General features: G+C 54.7%; 1 protein-coding gene across 1 annotated transcript; it reads right to left on the bottom strand.

Annotated features, from left to right (window-relative positions):
- Window positions 1–1,106: 1,106 nt before the first annotated feature.
- TNN (tenascin N) lies at window positions 1,107–24,552 on the bottom strand. Its single transcript, XM_087828184.1, has 16 exons — window positions 23,906–24,552; window positions 21,232–21,606; window positions 20,197–20,460; window positions 16,865–17,050; window positions 15,557–15,646; window positions 14,853–15,116; window positions 14,429–14,692; window positions 13,515–13,778; window positions 11,677–11,940; window positions 10,429–10,559; window positions 9,335–9,467; window positions 8,765–8,916; window positions 7,302–7,398; window positions 6,330–6,497; window positions 3,475–3,638; window positions 1,107–1,323 (listed from the first exon to the last, which is right to left on the bottom strand). Exons 1-16 carry the CDS (start codon window positions 24,309–24,311, stop codon window positions 1,183–1,185), a joined length of 3,363 nt encoding a protein of 1,120 aa, XP_087684310.1. The 5' UTR covers window positions 24,312–24,552; the 3' UTR covers window positions 1,107–1,182.
- Between the last annotated feature and the right edge of the window lie 1,371 nt (window positions 24,553–25,923).

The raw sequence follows: 25,923 nt of genomic DNA, 5'->3' as shown, positions 1-25,923 counted from the left end.
TCACGTAAGAAAGAGACCACATCCAACCACGTTTCAGGTAACACAGACTGTGCCTTCACTCGCTCTGGGTTAAATTTAAGATTCAAGTGCACTTATGTGGGGAAAGGCACACAAGGCAATTTTTTTTAATTAAGTGGCTTATTAGTATTTTCTTCTTGAAGGGGAATTTGACTTACTTCAATGGTCACTGACTTCCCTACAGGAAGACCTTCCAAAGTGATAAGAAAATAAGCCATAAGCCGAAAGGATCTGACCCGGCGTCCCTCCCAACAATAAGCCTCCGGGAAACCCAGGGGGCTGACAGAGTGCGGGCGGGCGGGAGGGAGGCTGGGACCTGAATGGGAGTCGCAGGAAAGAGACTTTGGGAGGAACCAATTACCAAGAGAGTCAAATTATTTAAAGTTGAAATGAGTGAGAATTTATTCACAACATATGCAGATCTATGAAAGTAATTATGCAAAAGGCTGGAGAGAGGACACTTAAAAATAGCAGGCACTTGGAGGCTTCGGTTCCCAGCGCGCCGGTGCAAGTCAGAGCTCGGCTAAACACGAATCCGCGTGGTCCCTTTGGGTTCCCTTCGTCCCTTCGCTCCTCCTCGTGACAGCAATTTTTTGAAAGGGGGAGATTTACACCTTTTTCCTCAAAACCCAGTGGTCATGGGAGGTCACAAGCATCAGGCTACCTCAGCCCCTCGGTCGTCAGAGAGAACACCTCTCTGCTGCTTCTTTCTAGAGAGAAGGTTTGTATTAGCAGAGCTTTGAATATATATATATATACACCGATTTCCAGAGTTTTCCAATAGGTAAAGTGCTAGATTCCAAGAGGTAAAGTGCTAGATTCTATTTTTTTCTGCCCTGACCCTGTATATTTGTTACTGAAGATGGGCTGAAAGACCTTGTAGTGCAAGTGCTGTCCCTCCCATACACACTGTGCAACGACTATTGTGTTGGTCTTTAGGCCCCAATATAGACAGACAAGAATGCAGGTGACAGGGACGTGCCCTCTGTGGTTTGGAGCTTGGTGACATGCTCTGTCTGCTGGTGATCCAGTATCTCAGGAACTAGAGGCTGACCTTCCCTCCAACTTCCATTAACCTGTCACCACGCCCCACCCCAGCCCAAGCTTGCGCAGCCCCAGCCCGGGGCTGGTCTTGCCTCATGTGATGATTGCTCAAATGGGTCATCAGAACGTTCTCGAATTTCCTCCTAGTGTCCGCTTCTTCCTGCCTAGGATGTCGTCCCCACTGTAGCCATGAGGGCGGATCTTCAACTCCACGTAAGGAATGGAGAATTCATGTCCTTTCCAGGGCTCCCAGTTCACCCCCTACGTAAAAAAGCCAACGTCAGGAAGAGGCACTTGGGAGGAGGGCAGGGTGGGTTGTGATTCAAAGGAGGCTTCTTCGCCTGGGGAACCGCACCCTTACTGCTGAGGGGCCAGAGACCCACGTGGCCACTGGGGTAGTTACCGCAAGGAAAGTGGGGGTTGAATCTAGAAGCGTGCGCCCTCTGCTGGGCGGCTGGGGTGGGACAGGCTCGGAAGCCACCTTGCGGTTAGAGCACAGCTGGGGGTGGGGGGCCAGGACGCTGGTGAGGCCACAGCAGGGGCTCAGATAACAGGTCAACCTGGCGGGCAACAATCACATTATCTTTGCCTCACTTTTCTCCTTTCCAAAAAATTAAAGGCAAAAATAAACATATTAATTGGCCAATTGTGTGAAATCATTTTCAATTTAGGCTGTTCAGATATTAGCTTTGGGGTAACCAACAGCCTGTTGGAAACTAAATTTCATTTTATGTCTCCTGACTGGTGAGCGCAATATTTAATTCACTTAATAACCACGCAACCTGGCCAATAAAGAGCCCAAATGACCAATTTCATGTATTTTAATTTGTGAGGTAAATAATAAACAAGGAACTAAACGCCTTGCCGACTGTGAAAAGCACATTAACCAGATGAATGTATTTTATTAGCAAATACGGGCATGGTTTAGGGCACACTGGCTGCTCATTTCAAACAGCTGATCTCCGATCACAGGCTTCCCTGGGTCGGCCACAAGCTGCCACCATGAATCCTGGGGCCACCCGCCCTGGCTTCCCGGGGGACACATTTCTTCTTCCCTTTGAAAAATCACCTCGGGATCAGGAGTCCCCACTGCTGCCTGGTCAGGGCCACAGTAAGCAAGGTGCACCTGCACTCCAGGTGTGCTAGCATGACAGTGTGCAGGGGGCGTTCTGGGGGCCAGGACGGGGACCTGGGGTGGTGAACAGACCCCCAGGACGGGGCCTCCGAGAGTCCACAGAGGATGGACCGATGCTGAGTGGGAACAAAGATGCAGTTAGCAAGATGCTGTGAGGAAGCAGGCAGGAGACAGCCGGTGGCCAGAGGAGTCAAGGTCATGTTCAGGGGTCAGGGGAGTTTGAGAAACTACTGGTGGGAAAGTCTCCGAGCAGGGAGGGGAGAGGAGCCTGCGAGGGCTGGGCTGTGTGCACACTGACACGGAGAGGCGGGCTCAGCACAGAGCTCCGGCTGGACTCAGGCTGGTTCTGCATGAAGTGGGTCCAAGGGTGGGTCTGACCCAGGGCAGGGAAGGACTTGAGAAAAATAGTCCTGTCTTAACTTGGAGAACAAATAGAAAGAATTACAAATTGTGTGCTATGGACAGAATTATAAAGTGTGTGCTATTATGTGCGCTGTTGGTGTCCCCCAGCCACTGCCCAAAATGCATATGTTGAAGCCCTAACCCCAATGTGAAGGTATTAAGAGGAGAGATCTTGGGAGGTAAACAGGGTTAGATGAGGTCATGAGGGTGGATTCCCCCATGATGGGACTGGTGGCCTTATAAGAGGGGGAAGAGACAGCAGAGGGCTTTCTCTCCCTCTCTCTCCCTGTCTCTCCCTCTCTCTTTCTCTCTCCATCTCTCTCTCCCTGTCTCTCCCCCTCTCTGTCTCTCTCTGTCTCTCTCCATCTCTCTCTCCCTGTCTCTCCCCCTCTCTTTCTCTCTCTGTCTCTCTCTGTCTCTGTCTCTCTCCGTCTCTCTCTCTCTCTCTCCCTTTCTTCGGTACATGAGAACAAGGAAAGAAGGCTCTTGCCAGGAACTAAACCTGCCTGCACCATGATCTTGGACTTCCAGCCTCCGGTAGCGTGAGAAATAAGTGCCTGCTGTTCAAGCCCCACAGTCTGTACAGTGTTTGGTTACAGCAGCCCGAGCTGTCTGAGACAGTGGCCATGTGTGAACGGGTAAAGTGAGACGGGGTGGGACGCACATCGTGTGGCTCTGCTCCGCAGTGGGCAGCCTGGGAACCCAGAGCGGGGAGGGGCCGCAGCGGACGGGCAGGGAGGGCCGGGACCTCAGGCCATGGAGCCCCGAAAAAAGCTCTCCTGCCCTGACTGGGAGCCTCAGAAGGAGAAGGGCAGACAAACCCCCCTGGAGGGTGTCACTTGGGGAGCTGAATGCCGGCAGAGCCAGTCACCTACCTCACTATGCTTGGTCTCCCCGTATCTGCCATTGGGGTTGGCCAAGTGGCAGTTCTTGTACCACCAGCCGCCGTGATGCGTCAGGGCACAGTTGCTGAGAGCGATATCGTTGTCTCTGTCAAAAGTTGTAAACTTCCACCCGTTGTGGTAAGAAAGAGCATCCCCTGCAGGAGATAAGACCTGAGAGGTGAGAGGTCAAGTTTTGCCACCGAGGGGTTAAGAACTTAGCAGGAAAATCTCTAGCATGAAAATGCCAAGGATCCAGTCTGCTATGGAGCAGGCGGTGTGACGCGGAGAATTTGAGAGCGAGCGAGCTCTGGTGTGTCTTCCTCTCCTTATAGGGGCACCAATCCCATCACGGGGGTCTCACCCTCATGACTTCTCAAAATGGCCAGACACATCGGCTCTCTTCCCCGGTCTGCCACCCAAACTCCAGGCCTGTTTCTCCAGTAGCTTTAACAGCACTTTCACTTAGAAGCTTCACAGCCACGTAAAATATCCGTATCCCCAAAAGCAAACTCATGACTCTCCCCACAGCACCTGACCACCCTCTCCCGCACTCCCTGTCTCTGCTCGACCATCCTCCCAGCCCCCCAGGCCTGAAACCCCAGCCACATGACAATCCTGCCGTACCCCTTTAGCATGCCCCCCCTTCTCAGGTCACGCATGCACCTCTGCCACCTGGGGCCTGCTGTCATCTCTGGTTCTGGATCCACACAGCGGCCTTCCCAGCCCTCCTGAAGCTTAGGCATCCATCATCTCAGGCCTCAAGTCCCGTTTCCTGCCACACAGATGTGAATTTCTCCCCCTTTCTTTGCAGACCTGTACCTTGGCTGGTCCCTGTGCACAGTCTCAGCCCACTGTCCCCACAGGCAGCTTCCACCTGTGGGGTAGACAGGCCCACCCTCCATGCCTCCGCTCACCGGTTTCTCTCTGCTCTCCACTGGTCCAAATCCTAACCACTCCTCAGAGCCCCCCTCAGCCCGTCCTGAGGAAGAGTCTCCCCCTTAACCCTCTCACCCCCTCCTGACACCCCCTCCTGACACCCTCCTCACACACACGCCAGAACTTCCGGAGCCCTCTGGGCACATTACCCAGTTTCGTGCTTCATGCCGTGATGTCTGGAAATCTGTAATCATTTTACTTGTCTTTCTCCTATTTCCCCAATACATTTGTCATCCTTTTAAAAGTTTACTTTTTAATTCAGCTCACAAAAGGCAATCAGGGCCCATATCAATCCCAAGCTTAATTAAATTCTGTTCCTACAATAACAACACTTATGTTTACACCTTAACTCTGAGTTTACCCATCACTTTCACAAACATATTCTCATTGGACCCACAAGGCTTCGGGGTGGGTCGGGCACCTCCTAGTCTCAAGAGGAAACAAACTCACAAAGGTTAAACTCTAGGGACTTGTCCGGGTGTCCACCCCTCCTACGTTGTCTCCTCCATGTTACCATGTCACCACACTCACCCCTTCACTGACCCATATGGAAGCTATTTGGGTCTCAGGGAATTTCTTTACAATATAAAACATCCCTAAGATTATACAGAAAGGTCCTGCTGGCAATATCTTATTTTAAACTCACCTACTGTGCTCCAGGCCATGCTAAGCCCTGGGAAACAAGAGCAAAGGCAAAATTCATGTGATTTAGAAAAAAAGTTAAATCCTAAACTTTAGGGGGGGTTCATGTATAGTGTTCCTGAAAGAAATTTTGCATCAGCAGTTGGCCACTTCAGATCACAGTGTCTGCTCAGTCTTCTGCCGTTAGGGGTCGCTGAGCACACAACTTTGAGAAGGCCTGCAGGGTTTAAGAGTACACCCTGGTTTCCTCCCCTCGGCTCAGTCCTTGCTCAGTCCTGGACTTCGGGCCTGGGGAGCCCCTTCCTTTCCTCCCATCTGAGTTCTACCCTTTCAGACCCGACTCCAGCCCACCAGCCTGCAGAAGCTTCCCGCAGTCACCTCAGCCCACAACATACCCACCTCCTCTGCGCTCCTGGAGCTCTTTAGTCTCCTGACCACTTAGTGGACTTTGCAAAAGTCACCTTCTATTCTTATTGGTCTGTGTCCATGTGAGTCTAAGGGGAGAGGCCATGTCTTATGCTGTCGGTCAGTCTGGCTGGTAACACATTCCTCCCTAGTTACACCAAAGCCAAAACCATGCAAAAGCCAACAATGCACCTACGTGTTAGGGTTTTAGAAACTATAAATATAGGTTTAACTCTAACACTAAAGCAATAACCCCACCTCCCCTCCTAAATAAAGTAGCCCAATGGCATCGTCCCAGTAGCTCCATCGCACTTGCTTAGTTTTGTTCTTTCCCTTCACAAATGAACACCAGAGAGCAGCTCGGGGAGGGGGGCGGGCTCCGGTCTCAGCTGAACTGCTCATCCCTGGGCTGTCACAGCTGAATGACGTTCATGGGACCTACACTTCCTATCGCTGGCATCCGCACTTCGGCTTTTCTGTCTTTTTTTTGAATGATGACAGGCACAGTGCTGTGCAGGGGTGGCAGCCCCCGGCTGAAGCCCAGTGGAAGGAGGGCAGCCCCCGCGAGGCAGGTGGCTCAGGCAGTGGCTCCTCGGCCAAGCACCCTGAACCGTACAAGAGGACGGTTTTCACTGGCTGGGGGTGCGGGGGGGTTCATGTATAGTGTTCCGGTTTTACAATGGCAGGCACTGCTTTAAGGACTTTGTTTACCCCCGACCTCCTGCTGGGGGCAGGGCCTCAACCGTCCATGGGAACCGTTCACCTTTGCAGAACAATGTTCCATCCCCAGATCCACGGCACACGGCAAACCAAGGCTGGGGCACCGGGCAAGGGGCCCAGCGGCCGGGACACACCGTCCTTACCTGCCGTGCCTCTGTACTTCCCGACGGTGAGCCTGTACCGCTCCTTGCTGGAGGCCACCTGGAAGAAGTCATACACGGCATAGGCGGACTCGTTGGCCGTCTGCAAGTCCACCCTCACCTCGTACCGGGTGGGGGTGCCGGTGGTCAGGTTGTGCAGCTGGTCGAGTCCTAAAACAGGAATTCCAATCACCCAGTGTCACCTCAGCCTTCACCTCCTCTGCTAACGGGGGGCTTCCCCCACTTTCTCTTTTGGGGGCTCATTTCCTGCCCTACTATTTCTTGAGCCCAGTCATGCTATTGAGTTGTGGAAGCCACGTCCTCTGGGAGGGCAGAGTGGGGCAATCACGGTGGGAGCTGGCCCCCATCGGCTCATCTCTCTCAGGCATCAGCAGTTCATATTTGTTGTCCTCTCATCTCAGCAGGTGGCAGGGAGACCAGCCACTCACTGGTCTGTCTCTGAGGGGATTCTGCACCCAAGCCCAGTCTATCAGGCTCCGAGCATCCAGACTATGACTTTCTAATTCTTCATTTCCCAGTGGACGCTTCCTGCTCTCGCTCCATGAGCATCTGCTCGAGAACAGAGAGGAAGAGAGAGAGAAGGAGCAGTGTCCCTGATGACCGGCAGCACCCGAGGAATTTCTGGGACTGGTGTGACCTCCTACTAGGAGCCCGGAATCCCCATCCCTGGACGATTTTCCTACTCCTTTGGTTTTTAAGAAGTTCGGGCTCCAGGCAAATCCTATGAGGCTTGGAAACAGCAGAAAGACTACTTGGGACAGTCCCACCCTTTCACAGAGCACATGAGAAGCTTCCCAGCACTGTGGCCCCACCAGCGCACTGGCCGGCAGGCTCCGCAGAGTGTCCCCGTCACTTGGGTCTCTCCCTGAATGTGGTGAGCTTCCTCTCCAGCTGCCCAACCAGGGGAAATCTCCCCTCCGCCACCCAGCCTTTGTGGATTCTCAAAGATCGTACCAAGCCAGAACTCCTTCATGGGGTCCCCAAAGCCTTCCACGTAGGTCCGCCAACGCTTGAAGAAGTCCAGCTGCCCGGTGTTGCGCCTCTGGAAGACCTGGAAAGGGAGGCGGCCGTTTCCCTCTGAGGCTCTTGAACAGTGTGACTGAGAGAGAGGGGACAGCAGCTGGGACTGGGACTGCCCTGAGGACAAGCAGAAGGAAGAATGGACAGACGTGGTGCTCGACTGAGAGCGGGACAGAGAGGGGAGGGAGTCAGCGATTGCTGTGGACCTGGCTTGCGGCACCGACTGGACGGCCGTTCACTGAGCTGCGGGCTCTGAGAGAAGGTGGGCTTTGTGCGGGCACCATGAGCTCCTGGGGTCACGGTAAGTGTGGTCAGGTGGAAGGCCTCCATGGTACCTTCTGTTCCGATGTTTTCAAAGATCAATCGGGAATTTGCCCTTCCAACCCAATTACTGCCTTTCGGCCACCAGAGGCAGCTGTGCGGATGTTTCCTCGCTGCTGCTTATCAGGTGGCGTTATTTTACCCATGGCTGCTCAAGGGTCTGGTTTCCCAAGCCCCTGAGCGAACGTGTGAACAGATGTGCTGAGTGTGCCGGGCGCACGCGTCCTGCTTCCCCGAGCTGTGGGTGCACAGCGGGCAGAGCCGCACGCTTGGCTGGGGCCGCGAGCGCCTCCGTCTGCTCAGGCACGGCGAGCGGGGCTGCGGGGGGCGGAGGGATCACACTGCAACCTCCACGGCAGCCCTCGGGTCCCTGGGCCAGGCTGCTGCCATCCGAGAGGGTGCCGCGTGGCTTCAGCAGACAACGGCCCGAGAGAATAAACCTCCGCATAGACGGGACGATCGGGACAGTGCCACGGGTCCCTCTCTCAGGCTTTCGCCTTTCAAATCACAGTCCCAAAGGCCGTGCTTCTGTACTGAGGAGCCGGGATGAGGGACCTGACAGCGGGCTCCAGTTCAGAGGACGGAGTCCCCGAAGAGGTCGTGTGTTTCGGGCGACCTGACATGACCCACTGGGAAGACCAATGGTCGAGGACGGGGCTGCAGTCCCAAAATGTGGTCCCAACTTTGTCACTAATTCTTTATCCACAGGCCTCACTTGACCTAACTGTAAAATTGGAATCTGACCTTGCTCACTTACCCTAAAGCCTTTGTGTGAGGGTCATGTTTGTGTGAGGGTCATGTTTATGAGAAAGTAATAGTTGAAGAGAGTCAAATGGGGGTAATACACATATACAGGCATGATGAGATGGTGGCAAGCCCAGCAGCCTTATAGCCATCAGCCTCAGTCTAACCAATCCTGTGCCGCCCCAGGGTGAAGCACCTCAGGCCCTGTTGGTAGAGGGGCGGGACCCCTCTAAACACGGCTGCAGGCACCAAAGCTCCCGTCTCTGTGGATAGAGAGGAACTAGAGCTGCCTGGGCTGAGAAGGGGGCATGGCCGGGCTCTGCGAGACTCACGATCCAGCCGCCGCCATCCGTGTCCATGTCGCAGTACACCTGCAGGGGCCGGCTGGCGTCGCCGTGCAGGTAGATGGTGTACAGGCCACTGGCAGCGTTGCTGTTCTGCTGAACTTGACTGCAGTCCGATGGGTGTGGGAAACGGGCACCCACTAGGAGCCGAGCAGAGGGCAGCGTCGTTAGGAGAAGGGCAGGTGGCTAGTCCCTATTTTAAGTTAATTCATTTTGCTCGGGAACAATTCATAACCTCCTACTGCTATGCTCCTTCCAGCTCTTCTCTCAGACCTCGTTTCTCACTCCACTCTCCCCGAACCCTCCAAATGTACTAGAAATAAAGGTCAAGTTCATACCACCTCCTCCCCCAACTGCCTCCAAAATAATATTCCATCTTGCTCCCCTCTTTAGTCTCTCCACCAGGGGATGGACTTGTGAACCCGTATCCCTTTCCATTCCCCCATCCTAGAGAAACCCGCAGCCCTGCAGCCACACGCTCCTGCAAGGACACCTCTCCCGGCCTCTCCGAGGCTTGTCCTCTGACATTCTTGTTCAGCGGGCAGGAGTCCACGTTACCTGTGGAGAGGACAGTGGATACACTCCTGCTCTGGCGATCACCCTTGAAGGCAACCAAGGAGACAGGGTAGGTGACACCCTGCTCAAGGCCTTGCAACTCAAACCTCTGGTCCCCTTGTCTGAGCCGCACCTCCTACCAAACAAAGGAGACAGGAGGCGACATTCAGTGTATCACGCCCAGCATCCTGGCATCATAACATTTCCTGAGGCCAATGCCAGCAGCTCTGGGATAGCACAGTGTTTGTCCCTAAGGGCTCAGTGGCAGCCCAGGGCCCAGTGCCTCCCAGCAGCTTCTCCAGAGGGCCCTGCTTCGGAGATTCAGCCCTGCCGGTAGCATGAGCTGGGAGCCAGCGTGAGGCAGGAGCACTGGGGGCCCCCCGCCAGTCCCCCGGGGACCTCTGCCTAACAGACGCACGCTGGGGCACTCAACGCCAGGCTGAGAAGCTAGGAGGGGAGGTGAAACCATCCCCGTATCTGCGAGGCAGGGAGATGGTTGGTTTCTCAGCAGACTTCCTTCTGAACCCCTCCCTTCCTCCCGCAGGGCTGCCCTAAGCATTTGTTGAGATGATTAAATCAGTGGGCTCTCCTTTTTTCCTTCCTCCCTTCTTCCTTCCTCACCAAGGAGAGAGGAAAATAATTTTCCATTGGGACAAATTTTGAAAATTTTCTGGTCTTCAGATCCCAGGTGGGAGCTATCATCTTCAAAATAAGGGTTAATCCATTCATTCAATAAATCTTTATTGAGCACCTCACCCAAATGGTACGTGCTCAACAAAACAGACAAAAAGTCCCTGTCCTCACGGAGCTAACACTTATTAGGGATGATAGGCACATTACAGGGGGCCGATGTACGGCCAGCAAATACGCAGTGGTCAGCTGGGAGCAGGGACAGGCTAGTCCTATAAAATGAGACCTGATGTTCACAGGCGACTGCGTTGAGCACTGTCCCTTGCACACAGCAGGTGATCGGTGAGGCCCAACTCATTTATCAGCAGGATGTCATGGGACCAGCAACCACGCCGGCTGACCCGAGTCGGTTGCTTCATACGGGGCCGGGCATGGGCACCATGAGAAGCAGCAGGAGTGTCCAGTACCTTAGTGGTGCCATCTGGGAACTGGTAGGTCAGCATGTAGCCATCGATCTGGGCCGAGGGGGGTGTCCAGGTCAACACCCCACCAGACTGTGTCACAGCAGACGGGCGAAGGTTTCTGGGAGGGTCAATGTCTGTGTTTGGAAAGTCAGGCAATTATTACTACCGAGGTAACGGGGGCAAGGTACTTTCTGAAGCGTTACCGTATTTTCTGCCTCCCATTCTCCCATTTCTTTCCCTCCCTTCATGCAGGTAGCAGGCTCTGTTCTTCATTGCCAAAGGCCCTTTATGACCTTCGTTTCCAAAAATGTAGATCCACTGAGGACAAGGGTTAAGGCCCAGTTGCCTGGGTGGATTCACTCCCAGGTGGGGTGACCCTGGGCGCCCACCTGCCCAGCAGACTCCACGAGGGTGGTGGGAAGGAGCAACCTAGACTAGCGGCCGGATCCAGAGCTGGCGGGGGGGCGGGGGAGGGGGAAAAGTACTGGTCGTCTCTGGACAGCAGCACTCCTTTTAGGGAGTCCAGGAGTGGAAAAGAGCTTTTCTTTCTATATACCCTTGTTCAGTTTGAACATTTTTACATAAGCATGTATCGCTTTTTTGATTAAAAACTGTTTAATTGTAACTAATAATTATAAAGAAATTCAAGTCACCTCTATAACTCCAGTGGCCTCAGGTATTGTACTTGGCCACAGAGGGGATGGCCAGGCCTTGCCCAGACTGTCTAAGGAGGCCCTCAGACCTCAGGGTGGGCACAGTGCTCCTCTCAGGACCCCCTGAGGTCTGACCACCATGATGCTCAGCGAGACCAGAGGCCCCATCACGCATATAAAATACAGGCCCCCAGGCCCCCTGATCACCGACTAGAGAGGGACAGTGAGGGGAAGACGCTCCACCACTGCCCCCGTCTGCAAGAGGGAAACAGAAGAGGCTCCCGGCCTCCCTCTCCTCCTGCTGGGTCTGAGGCCCAGCCAGGTTCTGTATCTAGGCAGACAGGGAGCTGGGCAGTGCAGGGCCGGTCAGGGAGGCTGCCTTTTTCACAGCCGCCTTGGACGGCCACGCAGCCTGACTTTGACATCACTGCCTCTGCACTCTTTCATGCTAATAAGAACCGTCACGTCAACGTATGACCTCAAAACGGTAAAAAGGGAGCCCCTCTGAAGAATGTCCTCAGGTGAAACACGGTCTTCCCTGCTCCCTTCCCCACGCCTGACACATGCGAAGGGTTCCCTGTCGGGTCCCTCGCAGTACCTGTCGGGGCCTTGGTGTCGGCCTTCTTGCTCTCCCGGTCCCCCTTCTGGGCCCACACGTGGACCGTGTACTCCACGCCCGGCCTCAGGCCTGTGAGGACGGTGCTGCTCTGCTCCTTCCCCACTGGAACCTCCCTGGTGTCTCCATCGGCGGAGGTGTAGCGCACCATGTACCTGTCAATGACGGCCTGCACAGGGACCCAGGAGATGGTGGCTGTGGTCTCCGTCACCCGGTCGGTCACCAGGTTTCGGGGGCTGTCAATGTCTGAAAGGAAAATGTTGATCAATGAACACTATTGACAGACTGAGATTTCGTAGCCATGTTGCTCAGGGTGAGGCAGCTTCCTGTTCTTAGGGTTTTCCCATCCCATACACAGGTTTTCGGTTGTGTCATGGACAGAGACCTTCTCTCCACGGCTGGACTATGGGATCCTCAAGGAGGCAGCACAGGACAGTAGAATGAGCCCCAAGTCCCAAGTCAGAAGAGCTGGCTTCTAGTTCCAGCCCAGAGACAGAGCAGAGGGGCAGAAAGAGCCCTGGGCTGGAGCCAGCAGACCAGGTATCCAGGCCCAGCTCTGCCACTGGCCAGCTTGGCCCTGAACAATTCTGCTGCGTCTGGCTGGGCCTCAGTTTTCTCATTTGTAAAACGTGGGTCTCACTAAATAGAGTTTAAGGTACCATCATATTTCATGAATATTCCACAAATCTGGCTCCATGAATCATCAGCTCTCTTTGTGACTTACAGAAAGCATGCACATGTAGTGAGGTTTCTCAACCGTAAAATGGGCATATTGACCCCTGCTCTGTCCATCTCAACAAATTCCACTCGGGACCCAATAATTGAGCAATATAATCCTCATGCAGTGCTGGTGGGAATGTGAAACAGTGCCACCACTCTGGAAATGCCTTGGCAGATCCTCAAAAAGCTAAACGAGTTACCAATATATGTGACACAGAATTCCACTCCTTGGCATATACCGAAAAGAACTGAAAATATATCCACACAAAAGTCTGTGCACAGATGCTCTTGGCAACATTATTCACAATGGCCAGAAAGTGGAAACAACCCAAATGCCCATCAACTGACAAATGGATAAATAAAATGTGTTACAGCCACACCATGGAATATTATGTGACAATAACATGAAGCACCAATTCATGCTACACCACGGATGAACCTTGAAAATGTCATGCTTAGTGAACAAAACCAGTTACAGAAGGCCACGCATTGTATGAACCCACTCCTATGAAATGTTCAGAATACGGCAATATAGAGAGACAGAAAGTACCATTTTCCTAGGGCTGGAGGAGGGGGGATGGGAGTGACTGGTAATGGATACGGGGTTTCTCTCTGGGTTGATAAAAATGATCTGAATTAGTTCGAGCTGATGGTTGCACAACTCTGTGAATATACTAAAAACCACTGAATTGTATACTTTAAAAGGGTGAATTTTACAATATATAAATTACATATCAATAAGTCTGTTCTTAAAACATGAGGAAACAGATGAAAAAACTTTAAAAATTAGGACCTGTTCTTGTCTATTACTGCAACCGCAGGACCCTCAGAACAGGGCATACAGTTCTCTAAAGAGGACTTATCCACAAGAAAACCCTTCCTCGTTCCAAAGAGACAGCAGCAAAAGCCATTTCCCAAAAGTACTTAGCTCACGGGTCCTGACATATATGGCTCCTTTATACTTTTCCTCTTAAAGAAGAAATATTTAATGATTGATCACAAAGGAAATACACAATGGGAGGAACAGTGGGGGGATGGGATTGATCACCATTTATCTTTATAAGACCAAAGTACGAGGTCAAAGAACAACACTCCATTACCTGTCGGGGCCTTGGTGTCGGCCTTCTTGCTCTCCCGGTCCCCCTTCTGGGCCCACACGTGGACCGTGTACTCCACGCCCGGCCTCAGGCCTGTGAGGACGGTGCTGCTCTGCTCCTTCCCCACTGGAACCTCCCTGGTGTCTCCATCAGCAGAGGTGTAGCGCACCATGTACCTGTCAATGACGGACTGCACAGGGACCCAGGAGATGGTGGCTGTGGTCTCCGTCACCCGGTCGGTCACCAGATTTGTTGGACTGTCAATTTCTTTAAGAAAATGTTTAGAAAAGTTTGAGCTTTTAAGTTACAGAAGAGATGCCCACCAGCCCATCCCCATGATTTCATCCTTTGTTGGCACAAGGAATGGTATTCCCATCCTGAGTCTCTCCCTAAGTGGGAGGTGAGGGAACAGGTCACCCCTGGTTCTCAATTCCAAAGGACTACTCCTTATAAGCTTGACATACTTGCTTGGCTTTCAGCTCCCAGCAATGTGGAAGGAGCAATGTCTTCTTAGCAGTGTTATGGACACATCAAAACAATCCATCATGTAGTGGCCATGACCTTCAGGGTAACTAATTTATCATCTTACCAAAGGCTACTTCACAGGTGATCATTCTAAAAGTATTACCACGAGCACTGCAATGGCCACATCCTTTTAATGTCTCTGCTGAGTCTGCTAAAAACACAGCTATTGCACAACTTTACATCTCCCTTCTACTGGGTTGAGGGTTTCATGAGTGGCTCAGAACTACTGGGTAGAGCAGCTCATGGACATAACCACTAGACTTGCCGTCCTGTTTGAGCATTAAGACTTGCTTTGCAAAGTCCTTCAACTCAAGCCACGTCTTTTGGTACCATACACATTCAAACACATGTGCTCAAAATTCAATTCCAATGGACCGCCTTTCTCTTGTTACCTGTCGGGGCCTTGGTGTCGGCCTTCTTGCTCTCCCGGTCCCCCTTCTGGGCCCACACGTGGACCGTGTACTCCACACCCGGCCTCAGGCCTGTGAGGACGGTGCTGCTCTGCTCCTTCCCCACTGGAATCTCCCTGGTGTCTCCACTGGCGGAGGTGTAGCGCACCATGTACCTGTCAATGACGGCCTGCACCGGGTCCCAGGAGATGGTGGCTGTGGTCTCCGTCACCCAGTCGGTCACCAGGTTTTGGGGACTGTCAATTTCTTTAAGAGAAATGGAAGAGTGGAGCATTTACCAACTCTCTGGTTCATGAAAGGCCAGTACACACACAACCTAAATGATGACCCAATAAACTGTGGCCAGGTGGGCACCCGCCTCTCCCTGACGCGAGGAATCCTGTTTACACCCCTGTTCTGCTCGTACCCGTCAGGGCCGTGGTGTCGGCCTTCTTGCTCTCCTGCCCGCCCCTCTCGGCCCACACGTGGACTCTGTACGCCTCCCCCGGAGTCAGGCCCGTGAGGACGGTGCTGCTCTGCTCCCTCGGCACCGCGGTGTCCCTGGCCTGCCCGTCGGCAGAGGTGTAGCGCACCAGGTACTTATCGATGGCAGCCTGGACGGGGTCCCAGGACACTGCTGCCGTGTCTTCTGTCACATGGTCAGTGACCACATTGGTCGGGCTATCAATTTCTTCATAAAAACATGTGAGAAAGAAAAATTAGAGAAGCCATTTGGCCGGTCAAGGCCACGATGCTTCAAGATCTAGTTCCCCCAGGTGACCTCGTTCCACAGTTTACACAACGCAAGAGGTTGTCTCCGTCACCGGAGGCAGGTGGACGACGGACCTCTGCTTGAACCCTAAGCTGGGAGGGCTTCACCAGGGACAAACAAGCCCTTCAATAATAATAATGATGATGATGATGATAATGGCAAATAAAATAAAGTGTGATATGAAAGGTTTCTACAGTCTGAATCCAGTAGCCCTTTGCCCCCCAAAATAGATTTCAATACACAAAGATAGAATGTCTCTACACACAAATCCTGGAGTTTTATCCAGAGAGGAGTCAGCTGAGAAAAACATCCAAAGGCAAACGTGAGAAAAGCCCCTGGTGTCTCCAAGCAGCTCTTACCTGTCCTGCCATTCAGGAGAATCGGCCTGCCCTCCAGGTCTCCTCTCATGGGGACGATTGTGATGTTATACTCTGTCCCAGGCTGCAGACCTGGAAACAAGCAACCAGTGCTGGACATGAGAACAGGCTCTGGGTCCCGGACCCCCAGCACTGCCCTCCCCCCAGGATTTCTCTCCTGAAGACTAATCTATCTAAGGCGGGTAAAGAGCTGCAGGACCAGTGAGGTCCCAGCAGCGAGTTGGGGGGGGGGGGGGAGGCAGAGTGGGTGAGATGAAGCCGATGGCGCCCCCCTTCCTCTGTTGGGCCACCGAGCACCGACTTCCCAGTTTATTTACAGCCCAAGTGTTTTTCTGCTCCCACCGATCCTTTGTCCTCAAAAGGTTCTTTCCTTCTCACTGTAATAATTAACCTAATTCTTTCATTTTTCTTCTTTTCTCTTCCTCTTGTTCTTGTTATTTCTCTGCAGTATCAACTCGAACGATTGCTCCTCCTGCCACACACACCGACGCGGGTGGCAAATGCAGGCCAGCAGCAGCATGAGTGAGCACACTGCGTTTCACTCACCAACAGTAGAGACCCAAGACTGCCACTCAAGACCGAACTCGGCACCGGCAGAGGAACAAGGCCCAGAGGAGGGCTCACCATGGAGCCCCAGGCCTGGGGGCCCCTCACCTGCACGGCCCCTTCCAAGGCCATGTGCCGAACTGGGCGTTCATGAGTGCGTATTGCGTTCCTTAAAGACGGCCCTGGAGATTGTATAAGCTTCAGGCACCACAACACATGGCCTAGCCCTGCGTGGCGCGTTTTCCTAAAAGCCTATAATTTCCTGCTCTCGCAGCACTAGCTCAGGCATCTGGGACAGTACCTCCCAACCCCGGCTGCCCAGCAACACCTTCCACGAGTTGTACCAGAAAAAAGATCTCCAGCAATCAACTTCTATCTCTCTGTCTATATATCTCTCTTGCACGCAGACACACACTCACACAGTTCTTCCAAAAGGAATGCGTGTGTGCCCTCACATCCACCCTGATACACAGGCAGAGTGAGGACATGGGAGAACATTTTGGATGAGTCGTCTGCTAAGCAGGGGCTCTGAGATTCTGCACTCACTCTGGGATTCTGGAGCGGAGTCTTCGTGCTTCCAGAGTCGGCTCACTTCTGGGGGTTTCTGGGGTCCGGGTTCAAGTGGTTGCTAAGGCCCAGGAACCCCTGTGCACACTTGGGCAGTACAGATGTCTGCCCCTACACATGCTGTGCCCACCTCAGCATCCACAGGAAGCATCTCCCATCCCCAGTGTTGGCTCTTACCGGTGATGTCATATCGGCTCTTAGGGTTGCTGCTCTTGGGCACAGTGACTTCAGCCACCTCCTGCCCCGTCAGGGGGCTGTACAGCAGCTTGTAATAGTCCACTTCGGTTGAGGGGTTCTCCCACTCCACGTCCAGGGAATTCTCGGTCTCGTCAGTCACCCAAGCCGTGCCGAGCACGGAAAGATCTAGGGAGGGGCCAGGACGGCAGGAGAAAGCAGTGAAGAGCAGAGGACCAGCCGGTCTGTGCCAGGCCGCTGGCTACCAGGTCGGCTCCCAGAGAGCAGGCTGCAGCCCAGGACACGGTCCTTAACAGGTGTCCCAGGACTTCCCAGGCAGCAAATAAACTGTTGGCTTACACATGGTCTACAAACTCTGTTCTGGGAAAGCCTCCTCTGCCATCCCATCCCATCCCATCCCATCCCATCCCATCCCACCCCACCCCACCCCATCCCACCCCATCATCAGGACCATGCAGCCCTCCCATCCACACTGCCCTGGGCCGCACACTGAACCGCAAGGCTCAGGCTGCCATCTCAGCCACTGGGCCCAGGACTCAGGCTGCTCTGAACTGAACACGCAGCTGTTAGCTGCAGAGCCCCTTCCCTCCACAACTCAGCCCAGCCCCTCCGTGTAAGTTCGGGAAATGCATTTTGTACGTTCTGGAGTGTAACACTGATACTACAACCCGCTCCAGCCTCAGTTTCCCAAATGCTCCTGGAGGATTAACCCAAGGCGAAACTATAAAGTCGGTGAACTTTAACGTGGTCCTTCTGAGTATCCTTCCTGCACCTTCGACCAAACTTTAGCACCTCCACCAGGTCCCTGGTGTCCCTGGCTACCCAACCTGTCCATCCTGTGGAGGGGGGTTTTAGTACACATTCACTCAGAGTGTGAATGGCTAAATCTTTACCCCTCCACTCAGAAAATAATTTAATGGTTAATACAAAGGAATGGATTACTGACATCGCTCCCAGGGAAGAACTCTGGGCGGTGGTGAGAGAGGGGTCTTTGGGGGCACTTTGAATTCCAGCAGCCAGACCCCAGGCGGATGAGCCTGCCTGGGAGACATGTCCTCGGACTCTCAGCCTCATCCCATTCCTCAGCCCCAACCCTACCTTCCCTGCCTTGGTGGGACTCCCACCTGGCTGACTGGCCTCTCTAAAGGACATGGGAAGGAGAATCTGTGCGTTGGGCACTGAGCTCTGCGGTCTCAAGGCCCCTTGGCTCTGAAGGTTTCTGATTCGCTGTGTTGTAAACAAACAGCCTCCCAGAGCCTGTCCTCTGCGGCACGTCCCGCACCCACAACCGTGGCTTCCACCTGCCAGCCCCGCCTGCAGGTTCTCCCTTCCAGGCGGCAGCTCCTTGAGGCAGCAGGTCAGGAAGCAAGCGCTCACGCATGGAAAAGAGGAGTTTAATGAAAACGTTCAGGATCACTGTGGGGATAAGTGTCTCTCAGGCTGAAGCTCCCCTGAGGAGCAAATGAGAATGGGTTTAACCTGAATCGGATTAGACAGAAAGGCCAGCTTCACAGCTGCAGCACTTTACAAGTCCCCAGAGCACGGGGCCAAGCGGGGTTGCGAAGGCTTTCAGAAGATGTCTGCTCTGCAGAGGCTTCGGGCACTGTTCTGTCTGAAGGCAGGGGCAGTGATGAAAGGGGAGGGAGAGGAGCCGCCTGGCTCTCACGCGCAGGCCTTGGCGTCCCCCCGCTGAACGCACACAGTGTCACGGAACATCTACATGGGACGAGCCACTCTGTGGCCATGACAGATCCAGACCGAAACAAGACCATTCGTGATCATGTCTGAACACAGGCAAATGTGTGAACAGTGTTCAACCACAAAAAAGACCACACAGCCTCTCTCCTGAGTGACTGCTACTTCTGTGACAGTCACAGCCTCAGCCTCCCTCTGGGCTAGCCCTTTCCAGGTAAGGTTCACTGAGATGCCAAGCATAGAATTACCCCACTTCCTGACAGCATGCAAACCTGTGCTTCCCTAAACCTTCCCCAAATCACCGAACACAGCCCGTGTTCTAAACCAGCATCTCTAACAGGCTCTGCTGAGATGCCCATGCCCCACACCCCGGTGTACATTCTCCCCCTGCTGCAATAGTCGAGAAATGCAACTTGTTCAACTACAGGGATGTTCCAAGAGGGGTTGTTGACCAAGGCATTCACACATTGTGTTCCCAGGATGGCAAGTCCCCCAGCCCTTTGCAACACTGAGCCATCCCTACCCCACCACCAAATAGGAGAGGCAGCCAGATGTTTCTGCAAAGGGCAGGATGGAGGCAGCTCATTTTTATCAGCATCTAGAACAGTGCCTGGCACATAGTAGATGCTCAGTAAAACATGTGGCTAAAGGAATGAATCAGAATCACTCAGACAACAGGGTTTCTCCAAGCCCTTGAAGGTCTAAGCGGCTTTAAGACCTTTCATGAGGAAACAAGAATTTCTAGAGTAAGTAGTGATCCTTACAAACATTTTGGTAGCATCTGGTGGTGCCCTGGAGACTCTGTTTGTCCCTGCAGATCCACCCCACCACCACCACCACCATCCTGCTCTGTATCCCAGATTATGACTCCTATAAACTGTGTTAGCCAGGTTCCCTTGTCCTCTGACTTCTGGTCGTCTTCCACCAGTGAGTCACCAGATCAGAGGGCAGGAGAGATCTTCCCTCCCTCCCTCCTGGGGAAACAGTGGACTGCCTGCATCCCTTTACCCAAAGCACCACCTCACTGGGCAGCCCTCTCCTACAGCTCTCTCTGGGTCCCAGTACCAACCCCCAGCTCCTGCCCCTTCAGCCTGGGCTGGATCCCCACTGATGCTCACCATAGAGTGTTACACCATCCAAACCCCACCCACACCTTTGTAAATAACCTTTTCATTACATTTTTTTCAAGTGTCCTATTTCTTCCCTCTCTTTCCTGCTGAGAAAAATCTAGTAAGTGGCTTCAGAAGATCCTCACTCGTCCCAATTTGCACCTGCTGAGTGGCCTCAGAGGCTCAGTGAGGACCTGGGGATGCAGGTGTGTGACTGCTTGTGTGGGGGTGCAGGGCAATCAGACCTTACTAAGCTCAGGGGGAGAAGACCCCTTGGGTTCCAATCCAGCAGGCTCTGTCACCAGCTAGGAGGACCCAATAATCGGTGAGCGGAGAGGGGAGTCAGAACTGAGACTTTTCTCCAGAACCTAGGGTTGCAGCAGCTGTGTGTTCAACCCCAAATCAGGGTAACAGCCCGACTAGAGGAAGGGTACCGGTGGGAACCAATGAAAGAAAACGTTCAAAATGGTGCCTCCCCTGGGAAACCTGGGCACCTGGCTGCCCCCTCACCCGTGGTGGCCAGCAGGTGCTGGGGGCTGCTGGGAACGTCTTTCTTCACGTTCCTCAGGGTGACTATGTACTTGGTTCCGGGCAGCAAGCCGACGATGTCGTAGCTGTTCTGCTCCTTGGGCACCTGGATCTGCTTCCCGGAGAGCTCCTTCCCCAGGGGGTAGTAGCTGAGAAGGTAGTGGTCCACCTCGCTGGAGGGCTCCCAGCTCACCAGCAGGGAATCCTCGGTGCTCCTGAGCAGCTGCAGGCCCTGGGGGGCCACCACTGGGCGCAGAACCAGACGGGATGGAGGGGGTGAGGAAAGAGGCGTGGAACTCGGTGAGCAGCGGTTGAGCACCTACTGTATACGTCACACTATCACAGGGGTGTGAAGGATACATCTGGTCGACCCCCTGCACACACACACACGCACACGCACACACACACACACATTAGCTCACATAAGGCCAGCGTTCCTCCAACCAGCATCAGGGAGCTTGTAAAAATGCAAATTCTCAGGCCCAGCCATCCTGCTTCCACAAGCCTCCAGGTGCATCCCGTGGGGCTGGAGGCCCAGCCGCGGCGCACGGGGGGGGGGGTGGGGGCTGGAGGCCCAGCCGCGGCGCACGGGGGGGGGGGGGGGGTGCTGGAGGCCCAGCCGCGGCACACGGGGGGGGGGGTGGGGGGTGCTGGAGGCCCACTCGCGGCGCACGGGGTGGGGGGGGGTGGGGGGGTGCTGGAGGCCCAGCCGCGGCGCACGGGGGGGGGGGAGGTGCTGGAGGCCCAGCCGCGGCGCACGGGGGGGGAGGGGGGGTGCTGGAGGCCCAGCCGCGGCGCACGGGGGTGGGGGGTGGGGTGCTGGAGGCCCACTCGCGGCGCACGGGGTGGGGGGTGCTGGAGGCCCAGCCGCGGCGCACGGGGGTGGGCGGTGGGGTGCTGGAGGCCCAGCCGCGGCGCACGGGGGTGGGGGGTGGGGTGCTGGAGGCCCAGCCGCGGCGCACGGGGGGGGGGGGTGCTGGAGGCCCAGCCGCGGCGCACAGTGCTGGGGGGGCTCACCCCGGGAGCAGTCCAGGCCCGTGAAGCCCTCCTCGCAGTAGCACTCGCCCGCGTCGCAGAAGCCGTGGCCGCCGCAGTCGCCGGGGCAGCGCCGCTCGCTGCAGTCCTCCGCCGTGAAGCCCTCGCGGCACCGGCACACGCCGCGCTCGCACGCGCCCCGCCCGCTGCAGTTGGCGGGGCAGGCGGGGTGCGCGCAGTCGGCTCCCGCGTAGGGCTCGGCGCACAGGCAGCGGCCGTCCACGCAGCGCCCGCGCCCGCTGCACGCCCCGGGGCAGGCGGGCACCTCGCAGCGGGCGCCCGCCCAGCCCTGCGCGCAGCGGCAGCGGCAGGTCTCCTGCGAGAAGGTCCCGTGGCCGCTGCAGGGGTCGCCCGGGCCTGCCAGGGAGCGGAAAGCGGGGTTAGGGCCCCGGGGCTGCCTTCCCTGCAGACCCGGCAGCAGGGCCTGCGGGCACCGTAGGGGACGCGCCCCTCCCGACCTGGGCCACGCTCGGACCTGTGAGGCCTGCAGATGTCTCCTCTTCTGCCTAAAAAGGGACCGTCCTTCCCTTCCCTCCCCGCCCCAAGCGCTCCGGCGTCCTCCTGCCCCCGCCCCCCATGGTGGTCATGCCTGAGAACCTCTCCATGAAGGTGCCCTCGCTCCAGCCTCGACTAAGGGGCAGGGCTCCTGGGGCGGGCAGGCGAGGTCCAGGCCGGGCCAGAGCTTGTCTTATCTTGGCTGGAGGGGGCTGGACCTAGCAGGCGAGGTCGCTGGGAAATAAGCTCAAACTGAAACCTCGAAAAGTGGACCTGCAGAAGCTACAACACAGCCCAGAAGGTTTGGGGGTGAGGGTGGGAGCAGGGATGAGCCCGGCGCCCCTCTTTGACCCTAGACAGCAAGAGGCAGTTGGAGGGCAGGTCAGTCCCCCCCCCCCCCACCTCAGAACACCTGCTTTCCTTCCTAAAAACACTTTCACCCTGGAGACTCCCCAGGGGCAATCCCTGGCAGCATCCAGGTGTCTAGTTCTGTGTCCAGCATATAGGAGGTGCTCTTAGCCGTAGCAATTTCTTCAGGCACAGAAATGTATGGGAAGGGCCACTCATTATTATTTGGATCAGCCTGGGAAGTTGATGTTAAAAAAAAAAGTGAGTGGGTGGAGAAGTACAGATTAGTAGTCATAGTCTCAGGAATGCAAAGTACAGCATAGGAAATATAGTCAATAATATTGTAATAACTGTAAGGTGCCCGCTGCATACTGGAAATATCGGGGGGAACACCTTGTAAAGTATATGGTTGTCTGACCACTATTCTGTACACCTGAAACTAATACAGAATAATACTGAATGTAAACTGTAATTGAAACTTTTTTCTTTTTTCTTTCTTCTTTTACAGGAAGCCCAGATATTCAGAGGGAGAGCGACACCAGCTGCCCCCCACCCCCACCCTTCACCCTCCCGGCTACCGGGTGCTCTGCCCCCCTCTGCCCCAGCCCACTTCTGCCTGTCTTAAACGAGTGTCTCAGTTCTAGTCAAACCAGGTCTTGCTCGTGTATCCAGGGACAGGGTGTGGGAAAAGGGGCCCACACTTAACTCCAGCCCCTTCCCTCCCCACCTCCCTCACCAGACCACCGAGGGAGAGTAAAAGAATGGCCAGCCTTCCCTTCAAAGCAGTCTTGCCTGGGAAGGGGAGATTTTAGTGACATGTGCAGTGGCCTACTTGCTAGAGGTTTTTTTTATAAAAAGCAATTTACAGACTTATTAAGTTCCACCAGTGTCTCCCTCCCTCACCTCTAAATTCATTTTAACAAGGGTGGGAAGCAGACTGCCTTGTAAAGAAAGGAGCTGGGGTTCTGACCTCTCCCCCATGCTGCTAATCCCTCCCTCCCCAGCCAAGCCTGGAAGGGTCTCAGCCCCTTTAGGAAGCCCTTACCCCCTCCTGCCCCAGCGGACCTTTCTTCACCCCTGGGCTTTGGGACCCAGACAAAGCAGCTGCCCCTCTCCCTGCCAAAGAGAAGTTGTAAGACAGAGGGGTAGCCCCAAGCCCAGGGTCTTCCCTCCAAGCAGCACTCCCCTCAACTCCTCAATTTTATTCTCAGCTAGATTTTAACGCCCAGCCTCCTCTCAGCTCACGTGGGAAGGCAACCCCCTGCAAAAGGAGGCAAAGCTACCCTCCCCCTCTGTGGTCCCAGCTTCAAGGCCCTGACTTTTTTTTTTTTAATAACAATTTGCTGACTGTCTACTTTGGGCCAGGAACCTCGAATACATCATCTGTAGTTCTCAGAACTAGACTAGTTGATAGAATTATCCTCACTGGACAGTTCAGGAAACAGGAATTTGCCCAAAGGTCACAGAGCTAAAAAGTGGCAGAACTGGGATTTGTCCCAGCCCTGTCTAGCTCTTTCCTTTCAACTTCATTGCTTTCCCCTACAGAAGAGATTGGGTCCATGGGTAAAACAGCACCCAGAAGCATTCTCATCTGGAAGCATTAACCCACGAGTCCAGGCTCACTTTAAGGTCCCTCCCTGCTCTGGCTTCAGATGCCCCCTGGAGCCAGTGCCAGTGATGAGGTCCCCAGAGAAAACCCACAGTGAGGGGTGGGAATGCACAAAACTCAGAGCTCATGAGGCTGGGAGAACACCCGGTACCTAGAAGGTGCTCTTTCAGTGTTTGTTGAATGAATACCAGGTGGTAAGCTCACCAAGAGCTCCTTGGCAGCAACGCTGGGTGTCACACTGCTCCTTCACCTCTGCCATCTCTTCCTCCAGCTTCTTCACCCGGGCCAGGAGGTCCTGGACAATGCCTGCCAGCTCGCAGTCTTTCTGTGGTGTCTGCAGGCGGATGTTGTGTCTGAAGATGATATTCTGTTCCTCAGCCTCCCCCAGGGCCAGGAGTGAGGCCCCATCATCACGGAGGGGCTGAGGGTCAGCCTCCACCTGGACCAGGGCGGACTTGGGCACATCAATCTTGTAGGTGTGGCTGACAGTCAACTTTTGCTCCTTGTCACTGCAGCCATGAGGCTCGAGCGTGGCTGGGGCGGAGGCCACCAACAGCACAGAGCCAAATAGGAGCCCCAGGGGGAAGCAGAACGTCCCCAGGTGACCCATCCTTGGAGAGATGAGGCGCAGACCCTCTGGCAGACCTGTATCTAGAAAAAATGCAAAGGACAGCCATGGAGATTTGCTGATGGAAACTGCCCTTTTTAAGTGGGTTCTGAGAGTCCACAGGCAGCTAAGAGACCAGAAGAAAGATTTCGTCCCTTCTCTTCTGCCCCCACCTCCTCACCTCAGTCAGCAACCTGGGGGAGCCAGCAGCAGCTACAAGTGTGGGAGGGGGGAAGAAGGAAAGCCCAGGAAACCTCTGTCCCTTGTCCCCTCCTGCTCACCTTTAATTCCAGCATCAGGCCTGAGCTGGGTGAAAAGAAAGACGTAGCCTGGATAGATGCTGAGGCTCTGATATAGGGATGGACCTGACTTTCCCAAAAGGCTTCTCTTCCAATCGCAAAAGGGACCAGAAAAGCCCTGGAATCTGCTTGAGATTTTTGTATGAGGCTGGGGGAGGGGAGGAGAGCCCCAGAGTGGCAGGGCAGGTGGAGGGTGAAAATAACGCGATTTCACAACTGTTGTCTTCACCAGCTCAGCCGGGATGTATAGAGCAGCCCCACACTTCCCCCACCTACTCCCGAGATGGGATGGAGCTCAGGGACGTGAAGCAGTGGCCCCAGTTATGCAAGGTCAGTGCCAGGCCGCAGACTCGGACCCAGGCGCACAGGGTCCCCTCACCAACCAGTTAACCCCTGTGCACCTCTGCCATCCCTCAAACCACAGATTGATCTCATAGTGCCTCCTGGTTCAGGACAGCACAGGAGTTTCCACGGTCCGAGGTCCCTTCCGGGGCAACAGCAGAGTAAAAAGCAGGCTCAGCCTTCTCTGCCCACTCCTGCCACCCAAGCCCATGGCCCAGCCCGGCTTGCTGTTCTCTGAGCCATAAATGGTGTGCAGATGGCTTTCTGAAGACGTCTGAAAGAATGCAAAAAGCCACAGGCTCTTGCCATAAACCGCAATGCCGGGCAAAGCCCAGTCTCAGTGTTTGTTTTTTGAAACCTGGAATATGAGAAACCCCAGAAGTCCTGTAGGAGCCCTGGGTGTCCCTGTCCTGAGTTGTAACAAGATGTCCTCGCTAATTACAGCCTTGCCGATTCCACGCTTGAGCTCAGATTTTCCTGGGCAGAGTCATTGCTCGAAAGAAGATGGGGCGGCTGGGGAATCCTCAGGCAGCACTTTGGTCAAGGGTAAGGAGCTGGAGGAGCCGCCTCCTGGCTCTCCCTCCGACGCGTGGCAGGAGACCCTTGCCTGTGTGACAGCTTAAGGAAAGGATGAGCTCACCTACTCGTGTAGGCACAGCCGGCCACAGACAGAGCTCCCCGAGGGTGGGGACGGGGCTGCCAGGGCCGCAAATCTCACCAAGAAAAATGCAGGGTAGTAAATTTCCGAATGGGAATGGTTCCTCTATTGAGGAACTTTCTCACAGAGAGCGGGTACGTGCCGTGGGATTGTATGAAGCGAAGGGGGCTCACATGCAGGGGATGTGCGTGCAGGAAACCACAGGACATCAGGTGTCCCCAGGAATCATTCTCATTTACTGATCACGTCCTTAATTCTGACTGCGGGAGGGGTGGTAGGTGCTGTGACAGGTGGGGGCAGAGGCACACCGAGACTC

This window comes from Miniopterus natalensis, chromosome 19 (genome assembly GCF_054644295.1).
Source record: "Miniopterus natalensis isolate mMinNat1 chromosome 19, mMinNat1.hap1, whole genome shotgun sequence".
NCBI classification, from domain to species: Eukaryota; Metazoa; Chordata; class Mammalia; order Chiroptera; family Miniopteridae; genus Miniopterus; species Miniopterus natalensis.
This window is presented reverse-complemented; position numbering and strand designations above follow the sequence as displayed.